Source organism: Sinocyclocheilus anshuiensis, unplaced genomic scaffold, assembly GCF_001515605.1.
Source record: "Sinocyclocheilus anshuiensis isolate Anshui unplaced genomic scaffold, SAMN03320099.WGS_v1.1 scaffold392, whole genome shotgun sequence".
Taxonomy (NCBI): domain Eukaryota; kingdom Metazoa; phylum Chordata; class Actinopteri; order Cypriniformes; family Cyprinidae; genus Sinocyclocheilus; species Sinocyclocheilus anshuiensis.
This window is the reverse complement of record NW_015557091.1, coordinates 298,300-310,593: the sequence shown is the minus strand read 5'-3', so window position 1 is coordinate 310,593 and position 12,294 is coordinate 298,300. Positions and strand designations below refer to the sequence as shown.

General features: G+C 40.8%; 1 protein-coding gene across 1 annotated transcript; it reads right to left on the bottom strand.

Annotated features, from left to right (window-relative positions):
- Nucleotides 1-9,375: 9,375 nt before the first annotated feature.
- LOC107677223 (noggin-2-like) lies at nucleotides 9,376-10,011 on the bottom strand. Its single transcript, XM_016472039.1, has one exon. The coding sequence runs from the start codon at nucleotides 9,996-9,998 to the stop codon at nucleotides 9,609-9,611; it is 390 nt and encodes a 129-aa protein (XP_016327525.1). The 5' UTR covers nucleotides 9,999-10,011; the 3' UTR covers nucleotides 9,376-9,608.
- Between the last annotated feature and the right edge of the window lie 2,283 nt (nucleotides 10,012-12,294).

The following is a 12,294-nucleotide window of genomic DNA, read 5'->3' as shown; positions in this document are numbered from 1 at the left end:
AAACGTGCTGTCAATACAAAGATCATTTTCGCACGCAATCTCAGCGAGGTTCGTCTCGCACTGTATAAACTACTTTGGTTCACAGTCAGTTATCTTAAGAACTTTAAAACAAAACTGTTTTAAATGAGTGAGATGGAAACCTATAATGATAGATAATGACAGAATTTGTCGACTTACAGCGCGAACATTTTCGCAGTGGAAGAGAGCGATGTACTGTCGCTATGGTTACCTCCTCACCCCAGATGGCACAGGTACGTCTGCCAGATGTCTGTTAAAGATCGCTTCATCTGGAAAGCATCTGCTGTGTTCAAACATCTTCGATAGACGTCTTTAAGATGTCAGTTTTACATACATTCTAAATTATAAGCATCTTAAAGACTTCTTCTAAACGTCTATTTGACATCTGATAGGAAACGTCCTATAGACGTATCGCAGATGAGCAAACACTCTAAAAAAACGTCTTGCAGATGTCAAATAGCCATCTCCGTAATGAATGTGTGCTGTCAGGGACGCTAGCGTGATTTCTTTAACAGCTATTTTTCATCAGGTTCGCTCTAACTTGTAATCTAACGTTTATTGATACTAAAACGTTTTAACCTTGAGAAACACCTAAGCCTAACTAATAACTTTTACTAAGACCGCTCGACCTTTTGTTTTGACCTCTGAAGGGGGTGGGGGCGGGTGAGGAGGTCAGACCCAAATAATTCGCACCCTCTGGCATCAGGCGTCTCTGCGCACTCTGCTGATGTTCCGACGCTTATTTGACACTGCTGTTTTTTCTCCCCATACTATCTAATGGAGTAATTCAAGAGTCGTTGATTCCAGTAAATCATCGGAAACATTCGGTGTGTGATGGAGAATCCAGATGGTGCGCGTAATGAGAGCGTAAAATACGAGACAAACTCAAGGCAGATGCGGGTGGGTGGGTGTGTGTCTGTGTGTCCTAAACAGATCAATTATTATAATCATCCCGCAACGCCCGAGTAGCAAACCGGGATGCATCACGGAATTGATCCTAAACACTTGATGAATTGTACTCATCCGGTGTTGAACATCTCCCAACATCACGTGATCAAAATACTTTATCAGTTGTCTTTATCCACAGTAGTGTTGGGGAACCCAACTAGTTGGTAGGTTATCTATAAATAAAACGTCTCAGGTTACTTATGTAACCATGGTTCCCTGAGTAGGGAACGAGACACTGCGTCCTCTAGGGGTCGCTATGGGGAACGCCTCGTCGTCTGAAGCATACATTGAAAAAACACTAACTCGTTGGCCAGCGACAGCCATGACGTCACTACCGGTGCGACTGGTGTCAAATAGCGATGACACGGATGCACACACCTTCTAAATGCTCTGCTAGTGCTCGCTTTTTTTCCATAATAAATAGAGATAGCTCTTACTTTTTCCTTAGAAATGCACACTTCAAACAAAACAGTTGAATGATGTGTGCTCCCGGCGCCTATTTATACTATAGTCGCACCGGTAGTGACGTCATGGCTGTCGCTGGCCAACAAGTTGGTGTTTTTTCAATGTATGCTTCAGACACGGGTCACGACGAGGCGTTCCCCATAGCGACCCCTAGAGGACGCAGTTCGAAGTTCCCATGAAAGGGAACTAACCTTTTATTGTGTTGCATCATGGAAACAGTGGAAGTTCTTGAAAAATCATTTTGCTTTCATCCTCCTGAATCTGTATGTAAACTACTGTTCTCTTCAAGTTGCAAAACTGTTTGCTTGGACTCCATCTCGTGCATTTGAGCCATTTAACATGATACAGATCATCTCCAATGAAACGTTCATCACAAGAACATTTTGAACTCATCCAAGACAGTGTACTTGAAAATAATAGTCCAGGAATTTTCCAAAACAGTAAGTGCACCTCAAAGCACACCAGAACATCATTAAAAAGACGAGTACATGTGGAACAACTATGATTCTGCCCAGAACGGCATGGCCATCCATCCTCCAGAACTGAGTGTCTGAGCAGGAGGAAACGTTGTGAAGGACACCAAGATGCTTACGGGAACTCCTTCATGACAGAGATGACTGTAACTATGCACAAGGCAATAGTTCAAATACTTTAAACTCAATAAATTAATGGAAATTCTGCCTTCATTTACTCACTCTCTTGACATTCCAGATCTGCATGATGTTCGTTTTTCTGTGAAAGACGAAAGATGATGTTTAGCAGATTTTTTACACTGCATTTCTGCATACAATGAAAGTGAACACTTTAAAAATGACAAAAGCGCCTAAAACTTCATAAAAGAATATGGCTTCTTCTTAAAGTTATTTAATAGCTTTGAACGCGGAACAGACACAAACTGTCATTATTTGCATCCTTATTATTTATATATATGTATATTCAAATACTGTATAAGGCATCAAGGTGTGACACACCAGATTAGATGATCAATGATGTCGAAAGTCATTGTTTTTTTGGGGATCTACTAATAATTATTGTGATGCACTAAATTTGAATATGCACAACAGTCCTTCAAACCACTATAGGTTTTGCCCATTTGTCTGTAAGAAGTTTTTAATCATTTCAAATAATAAAATGTAGTATGACCACTTATTCTTTTATATATTTGAACAAGTACATGTCAGAATAAGTATGTTGTTTCATTTTTATGTAAATATACGTTATGTTGAAAAAAGATGGGACATTATTTCACCCATATTTTGACATTTTATTTTCACAAAAGTTATATGAAACATTGAAGTATACACTTTACTTGCATTCAATGTATATATATATATATATATATATGTGTGTGTGTGTGTGTGTGTGTGTGTGTGTGTACAATAGCAATTTAAGAGATCTCCTTTTGTGTTTTACAGAAGAAAAATTAATCTGCATGACCTGACTAATTTTTTTTAGGGAGAATTATTCCTTTAATAAATCTGGCTTGCATTAAAAGGTACCATTTTTTACTGGATGTGAGAGACTCAACAATTTAGAAAAGGATTAAATAATCTAATAAGCCTACAAACCTCAGAAAAAGTGCATTACTCACATGACACCATTCCTACAGCGAAGCATCGTGCTTTTGTTGATATTTCTCTGCGGCACAGACTGGAAAACACTTCAAGAAAGAAGAAAAAATGATTGGAACCGGGGAAAAAAATGCTGGAGGAATCTGTGCTGAGCACTGGAGGATGATTCGCCTTTCAACACAACAGTAAACCAAAACATACAGCCAAAACCACACTGAAGTGGCTTCAGACCAGGAGGTTAATGTCCTGGAGAGGCCCAGACTAAACTCAATCCAACTAAGCATCTGTGGAATTGACATTCATATTCAATTACTTTGTTTTTTGACTTAATTCGGTTTTTCTAGTATGGTAGGATTGATGTTGATGAGTGGGAAAACTCCCAGTGAAATCCTCATGCTGTAACACAATAAATAGTAGAAGATGGTTTATAGGCACTGTATGGCAAACAGATTTGTGCCCTTGGTTTTAGAGTGACTGGTAGCACCGGCGTGGATCACGCATGTGGCTGCCACAGAATCCAAGTATTTTTCATAATGTGCCGTGAAATAAAGTAATTTCTCAATGAATGGTGTCCTGTGTAAGCCGCTCAACATTCCTGTGGTATTTATGGCACCATTTTACTCCGATGAGTGTGTCACACTGTGTGAGAGGTCAAGAAATAAAAGAGACAGAAGCAGTCTCCTCCAGCCTCCACACATTCACACCTGCATACGAACCTTTCGGAACGATCTGTTTGTGCTTCTCTGGAAACTCCACTCACACCAGTGTGTGAGAGAGACACCAGTGTGCAACATGTGCACGAGAAATATTTGAGTCCACTGCGCCACCTGCTGTCTGTTTAGCACACTCACACGTCCAGATTGGGTCCCACGAGTGTAGGTTAACCTTTCATTATCTCTGCGGGAGGGGAAATAGCAATTCTGGTGTAGTTAAATAGTTAACACCAGAGAAGTAAAATATTTGTCTAAATTATAGAGAAGGCCGGGGCTAGTTGTCACAAGGGGTGTATTTAAGGGTTTGTTTTCTCCAGCAGTGGCTCGTGCTGTGGTTTCAAACACCTAGAGCCGTAAATTAGGATTTTTATTAATTCTGTCTTTGAACTAAAATTTCAGAATATTGATCATTTTAAATCATTTAAAAATAATCAAATAAATAGTTAACAAAATATATTTTAAATATATGCTAAATACACAGTGAGAAATATATTTCAAAATGAATTTCAGGGGCAAGAAAATACATTTCCAATCTTACAGTAGCTGACATTTAGGCTAACTGCAAATTTGCATGGAATAATCTATCAAGATCAAAACTAGATTTATAATGATTTAATAATGCTTAATTAATTAATTTATTTGGAACATTGTAAAGGTTTGTTACTTTCTTAATTTTATTCAAACATGTTTACATGTATTTAGACAACAAGGAACGTTTTTCTTCAAATGTGACATTGTAAATAGAAAATGTATTTTCTTGGATTGAAATATATAGGGCAAATTATATTGTTAAATCAAAAAAATATATTTATATATTTAAAATATTTTTTCAAAAAATGTACCAAAAAAAAGTAAATATTTTAATATATTTTAGCAAATAGATATTTTTGGCCCTTGTAAACCTAAAAAACCTTGAAATATGTTAGCAGAATGACATGGAACACCTTTTTTACTTAAAAAGGTATGTGTACATATTATAATATTTAATATATCAAAAAATGTATTTTGGTATTTTTCTTAAATCAGTGTCAATTGACTGCAGATTTGTGACAACTTACCCTGTATAATGTGACAACACGCCCCGCTATAGACACGACATGCATTAAACATATCTCTCTCTCTCTCTTTAACAATAAAGTTGAAAAATTATATTTGTTAACATGTCCAAAAAGTCCTAGAAATATAGAGAGTGTTTCAATTAAGTTTTATCAAAGTGTGGAAATTAAAACACATTTGGAAATTATATCAATGTGTGAGGAAACTCGTTTTAATTTCGTGAATATTCATTGATTTATTCATTTACGAGGATATGAATTCAATTCAAAGTTTGCTGTTTTTTATATATATAATGTCTTGTTGCAAGTTTAATGTTGTGATGTGAAACCTATTTTCATTTGTTTCAAAATGCAGGTATATGTGCATATAAAATTATTCTTAAAGATTCTTTTTTTATCTGATTTTATAATAAATTCTATTATATAAATTCCCTTCTGGGATATAGTACGTATATGGCCATCGTTGAACATGAATATTAAGGAGCCTGTTATATTCAAGTAGTAGCTTACAGAATTGTATTTTTCTGTTTTATATCATGACTCGTATAATTTACCATCAGTGTACTTCTTATAGATCATGGCAAGTTTTAGTCAATAGGGGGCAGTGCAGCCTGTTAAATGTTTTCTTCATACAGCAGAATATGATTCATGCTTGCATACAATCTAAATACGAGCTAAACATTCTCATAACTACCTATATATCAAGAAAATACAAACTGACGTGATTATGCAGATAGATAAATATTTTGAATGACCCACGCAGAAAACAGACGGTCACTATGACAACCAATAAACTTGATGAATCCAGAGCATATTAAACAATTGTAATCGTTTAAGGGACGTTTGAGTCACATGTGGACAGTCGACACAGGCTGAATTATTCTGAATAAAAAGACAGATAAATAAAAAAGCATCAAAGGGGTCAGGGAAGATGGTGCTTTGCACAAATAAGAAACACTTTAGTTTTTTAACATTAGAGGCACAAATTTTAAGATCTATATATTTTAGAAACTATTCAGGAAAAGTGCCAGATAGATGAGCATCCACACACATGACTGAATATAAATAATCATAAACACAGACATGGTCTTAGAATGTGATCATATTTGGGAGAAAAAGCTTAATAGACATTTTTACCTATTTCCATTTGCAGATACAGTATGTCATATACAGTACAGGTTAAAAGTTTGGGTTGGTAAGATTGTTTTTAAACAAGTGTTGTATTCTCACTAAGGATTCATATTTGATCAAAAATACAGTAAAAATGTGAAAACCTATTACCATTTAAAATAAGTTTTCTATGAGAATATATTTTAAAATAAAATTTATTTCTGTGATACAAAGCTGAATTTTCAGCATCATTACTCAAGTCTTCAGTGTCATATGATCCTTCAGAAATCATTCGTTTTTTTTTGCATTTCTTATAATCAATGTTGAAAACAGTTGTGTTGCTTCATATTTTTATAGAAACCATGATATGTCATTCTTTGATTAATAACAAGTTCAAAATAACAGCATTTATTTGAAATATAAACCTTTTGTAACCTTATAAAAGTCTTTACTGTCACTTTTGACCAATGTAATGTGTCCTTCATGAATAGTATTCATTTAAAAAAAATTACTGATCCCAAACTTTTGAATGATAATGTAAGCTTTTTCTACACCAAAAAGGTACATTTTACTCCTGACTATACTACAAAAAGTTTCCTGGATAATCTCAAATCTGTTCGATACCGTCTCAGCACTGCAGCGTCGAGACATCCCATCTGCAAATGAATCAAAAAGTGCTTTATTATATATTGCCCTGGTGATATCGCCATTGTGACCTAGCAAGTGTGAGAGAAAGAGTCGACACAATGATTCTGACATCCTCTTGATGGATCAGTCCTCATTCTAGCCCGAATAAACAAGAAAAGCTCTCTCTAGAGCGGATCTGAGAGCATCAGTCTGAAGAGCTTTTCCTCGAACCTACATGTGGGCTGAGTAAGTACTTCAATGCTTTGTGAACGCAAGGGAATGAAGCTTTTTGTAGGTGAAACACCTGATATCCTGCAGCCCAGAGACACGTAAGTGACACAAAGTCGAAATGTCATTAAATAAGCTCAAATATCATCTGCTTGTCTGAAACGCTGCAGGATCTTTTTTTCTTCATCACTGTTTGAATCAGCTGGTGTTTTGGTGATTTTTAGTGGCTATATGAAATCTGTTCTCCTCAACTTCACGCAGGTGTCACTCGCAGAAAAAAAGGTCCAAAAGCTGTCAGCAGGGTGGTACCTTTTCAAAAGGTACACCTTTGCACCTTATTTACCCCCCAATGAGTGCATTTTAGTACTTCAAAGGTGTACCTATTAGTACGTAAATGGTACGTATTACACTCTAAAAAAATGCTGGGTTAAATACAACCCAGTGCTGGGTTAAATAGGGACAAACCCAGCAATTGGGTTGTTTTGACCCAGCGGTTGGGTTACTACCCAGAAGGTTGGGTTAAACGTTTAACCCAACCGCTGGGTCAAAGCAGCCCAATTGCTGGGTTTGTCCCTATTTTACTCAGCACTGGGTTGTATTTAACCCAGTTAGAGTGTAGCGTTTGTGTAGGCCTATCTTTGATAGCAATAAATGACACTTGCTTTGTTGTTTTGGATCTAATGCAAAGACGTTTAGACATTTTAAGATTGACAAGTGTTTAAAAACTGGAAAAAGCACGTGTATGCTCTGACCATATCAAATTCACTTTGATATGTTCATTTTCGAAACTTACCCGAGTTGGATCTTGTTCCGGGCAAACTGACACCTTGCCTTTGTACCATCTCTCTTGGATGGCTATGGAAAGGAAGATACCAGCATTATATCATCTGACGTGTGCAACATCCTCAGCGCTGCATCAGACGGCTGTTTTATTAAGAGCAAAATCGCTTGAACTCACGAGCAACGGTTAAACAGAAGCAGATTTTGGGATTGGGGACTCAAACACATGCATATACTTTGAGTCACACAGACTGTAGTAACCGCACACACACATCATGAGTTCAGGCAACTGTTGGTGGTCCAACAGGCACAGTATGAATGTCACCCACAAGACTAATGGAAGCGTCTCTCCCACACACACACACACACACTCCAGCAAAACACAGAACAAATCAAATCAAAAGCTACTACACCGGGCCTGCAACCACTGCAGCACTACTTAGAGACACGGATATGATCGATTATTAAACTTCTACATCGGTTTCCCTCTCAAATCTGTAATTCATCCCGATAAGTGAGCTGTTTTGCTTTTGTTTTCCGAGCACAGTCTCCATGCACACTGCAACTTGGAGCATTTACTACATTTGGTATCTCACTGGCCTCTGCCAAGGACAGAAAACATTGTGTTTAACTTTGGTCTCAAAGAACTCCCTGATTCACTCCAGCTTGGGTCATATTTTTAATGATGAATACCCCCCCCCTCACAGAAGGCTGAAGTGCTCCGCCAGTCTGACGGCTGTGTGTTTTGAGGGCTAGTTTGTCGGGGATTGGCTTTCACACACACAGGCTGAAAGGGTTACTGTTCAATCTATTCTGCGCTCGCCAGAGTGCGCGGCCGAGTGGCGCCGGCGCGTCACACACACTCTCAGCCCCCTCCAAAAAGCTCTAGACATCATCAAAAAACAGAGCTGACAACTGCCCCCACCCTACACAAAAAGCAGCACCAGCAGTGTATCTGTCACAATAATCTCAGCAATAACACGCACACACATGCACTTTCACTCCCTTGTGATCCGGGCGGACGCGCCGAACGCCGAAATGACAGGCGTGTGATTGACGCGCGTCTCTGGAACACGGAGCGTGTGAAGTCGCGTTTTCATGAGTCTCGCATCTCTTGAACTCGCAGACAGCATGTTTGCTGACTAATTAACAGTCTGGTACCGTCAGCATCAGTTCACAGGCATTGTAGAGGGCTGCAGTGTTTCTCACGCCGAGACTTTTGGACAAGAATCGGGCTCAGATTTCTGTCTCTCAGACTTTTTTTCCCCCTTCCCCTTCCCTTTCCAGAAGCAGTACGCCAGGAGCTGCTGGCTCTCCCTGCTCTATTTCACCAATGACAGTGTTTGAAAATGGCTGAATCATATTTTAGCGCTGTGTTAACATCGGCGCGCTTTTACGCACGACGTTTCCAAGCGCTCCCTGTAGAGTATTTCCACACCAAAAGCACGCAGAAGGGCCTAGATCTCATTTAGAAGCAGCACAAAATGTTCAGCATGCACGCATCTGCATTCATTCTGCAACATATGCATCATTCAGCGTTCTTAATCTTAAGAAACCAAGAGTATCTGACGGAAGACATATTCCTCAGATCCTTCAGTCCAAGTTTAACAGATTTTATTGCTAAAACCATGGCATTTACACTGACATGTTTATTATTATTATCATTAATATTAATATTCTCTTAAATTCATTTTTAGAACTTTTCAAGTAGAATTTCTGGTATATTCTATTCTCTTCTCTTTATCTACACTCACAACCGTTAAAACAATAAATAAAACATACACATTTTTTTTTACTAAAATACTATATGATTTCCAAAAAAAACAAACAAAAAAAAAAGAACAGTTCACGTGTATAATTTTCAGCCCAGCCTTTTTTTGAAATCATCATCATTATTGATATTAATATTTGTACAAAACCTCTAGGCATCGTGTTCTTCAGTCTCTATAAATAGAGTTCGAATGAGGAAGGGGAACATCTCTCTTGCGTCTTCGCAATGATTTCATAAAAATAACCACGAGCTGAAGTGCTCCTCGTGAGAATATGGTCCTGATCCTTTAACAAAAATAGCTGCATTCTTCTTCATCATCTTCTCACTTAAATATGTACATATGGAACTTCCGCCGCGCCTTCTTGCCCACCTTGACGCGCCTGCCGTACGGCGTCTCCGTCAGGTTCAGCTTCTTGAGGTCGGCGGGCATGGGTAGGCGCGGCAGGTCCGGCGGCGCGCTGGCGTTCAGCTGCGTGGGCAGGTGGATGGACATGAAGTTGGAGTCGAAGTGGCTGCCCAGCTTCTTGCGCAGCGTCTTCTCCGAGAGGTCCTGCTCGCGTGGGTCGTGCTCCGGGTCGGGGTCCTCCCTGAGGTCCGGGACGGGCAGATGCTCGCTGGGCGAGGGCCTCAGGCGCAAGTAGTGCTGGGCCGCGGCGCCGTGCGCGCACAGGAGCAACAGCAGCAGCGGCAGCGCGCGGGTGATGCTGCCCATGACTCGTCTTCTGTCTGTCTACGGAGTGGAGTTGGCCCTCACTGCGCCCTCACACACCCGCGCATAAATAGTCCGAGCGACAGCACGAGCGAGATCTTTTAATAGACGGCCGCGTGGCCCGGAATGACATGGGACATGGGCTGTTTTTCAGGGATACTCGCTCAGGTGAGGCTTGCCAAGTGCGCTTCAAAATCGTATCCTCATCGGACTTTCCTCTAGCTGAGCTGTCGGCGGGTCACCATGGCAACAGGATAGGATGGGATGGCACCGTCTCCACAGCCTGCTCGGGTTTTGTTGCGGGTTGCCACCCAAACTGGCTTTTGAAATGTCAGCGCACCCGCGGAATGGAGCGCGTCTTAGCCAGTGTTATTTTTACACACTCTCTCTCACTCTCTGAGCGCACAGGCTCCAGCCCGTCCCGCCGAACCGGCGCTGCTGAACTGGGACGAAAGGCGCTCAGTCTCTCCACGGATCCTGCAGAACTCCGCGCGGGCGAGCAAGATCGGAACGTCAAACGTGTTCCGTTCCGTTCCGCGCCTAGAATGTGTTCGGTATCAGTCCGGAATAAAATCAGACTCCTCTACACGTTCGCGTTAAGAACGTCTGCTGTATGTTCTCCAGCCTCGGCCGCGGTACCTTCATATCCCCGCTGTGTCAGAAATCCTCTTCCACAGAGTCGTCCGAAAAACTCGCCTGGTCCTGATCTGGGACAGAGGAGAATGAACGCGTCTGGAGGAGAACTCCTCTCTTTCCCAAGTTAAATATCCCCCCCCCTTCCCTCCTCCCCCTCCCCCCGCCGGCTCCATGAGCGCGCGGGGCCAGCTCACCAAGAACACTCAGTCTGACTGACAGCAGAACACACACACACATACGATGAGACCCCCCCCAGCTCTAGATTTATCACAGGCTGCTACAAAACAGCAACCAGAAAACACACATTTGGGATTTTCCATATCTTGCACATTCCGTGACACTTAACCCACCTATTATGAACGGTTACATCGTCTTGCATAAATAATGTTCAAGTGGAAACCTTATAATTCATTCATACCACATTCAAATTACACTCTTTGCTGGATGCATCAGTCATCTGGGGCTTTTGCACATATTGGCACATGAGGAGAACTCCTCTCTTTCCCAAGTTAAATATCCCCCCCCCTTCCCTCCTCCCCCTCCCCCCGCCGGCTCCATGAGCGCGCGGGGCCAGCTCACCAAGAACACTCAGTCTGACTGACAGCAGAACACACACACACATACGATGAGACCCCCCCCAGCTCTAGATTTATCACAGGCTGCTACAAAACAGCAACCAGAAAACACACATTTGGGATTTTCCATATCTTGCACATTCCGTGACACTTAACCCACCTATTATGAACGGTTACATCGTCTTGCATAAATAATGTTCAAGTGGAAACCTTATAATTCATTCATACCACATTCAAATTACACTCTTTGCTGGATGCATCAGTCATCTGGGGCTTTTGCACATATTGGCACATGATGCATATTGTGCATTTTAATGAATAATCATTTGAATGCTTTTCTTTCCCCTAATAAAGCCATTCTTTGCTAGTTTGACATGAGTTGAGCCACACACACACACACACACAGGCGACATCATTTTTCCCAAAGAAAAAGAAAAACAAAGTGAAGTGCTTAGGAATCCAACAAGTGGTCCATTAAAGTGCCTCTGGTTTGTGTGGAGGTTTGTGGATTCGGCTTCGACCTTTGCTCTTGCCACTGGCAGGAACCAACACTCATGAACTCTTGGGGTCACCAAATAAACAGCCGCAATTAAGTGTTTAAGCGGGCCACACATAGAGACGTGTCACCTCTCACGGTGCCAGAACTCAAGCTCGATGTGCAGCCTGATGTTCAAACGACACGCACAAATTCAGCACACCATCACTAGCAGCCGAGCAGCTCACAGGTGATCTCAAAGAGCAGAGTTGAACTTTTCAAACCCAAATCTGACTGTGCTTTCAAAATGCACATGTAAAACTTTCATTAAGTCATTAACAATAATATATGACCTGTCAAATTATTTGAATGTACATTCATTCATCTTTTGATCACTATTCAATAATGCTCAAAAGAAGCCATATTATTTGTTACGGTTATTAATGGGCGTGTTATTTTAAGCGTCTCTCTCTGTCCTCAAGCTGTCTGTGGTGGATTGCAGAGGCTGGAGGGATATCCCTCTGTGAGCTGTGGGCTTCATGACATGAGGAGTGTGAGGCATGTAAAGCAGGGCCCCAGCAGTCTGTGGATCGGTGGCAGACTGTCTGGCTGC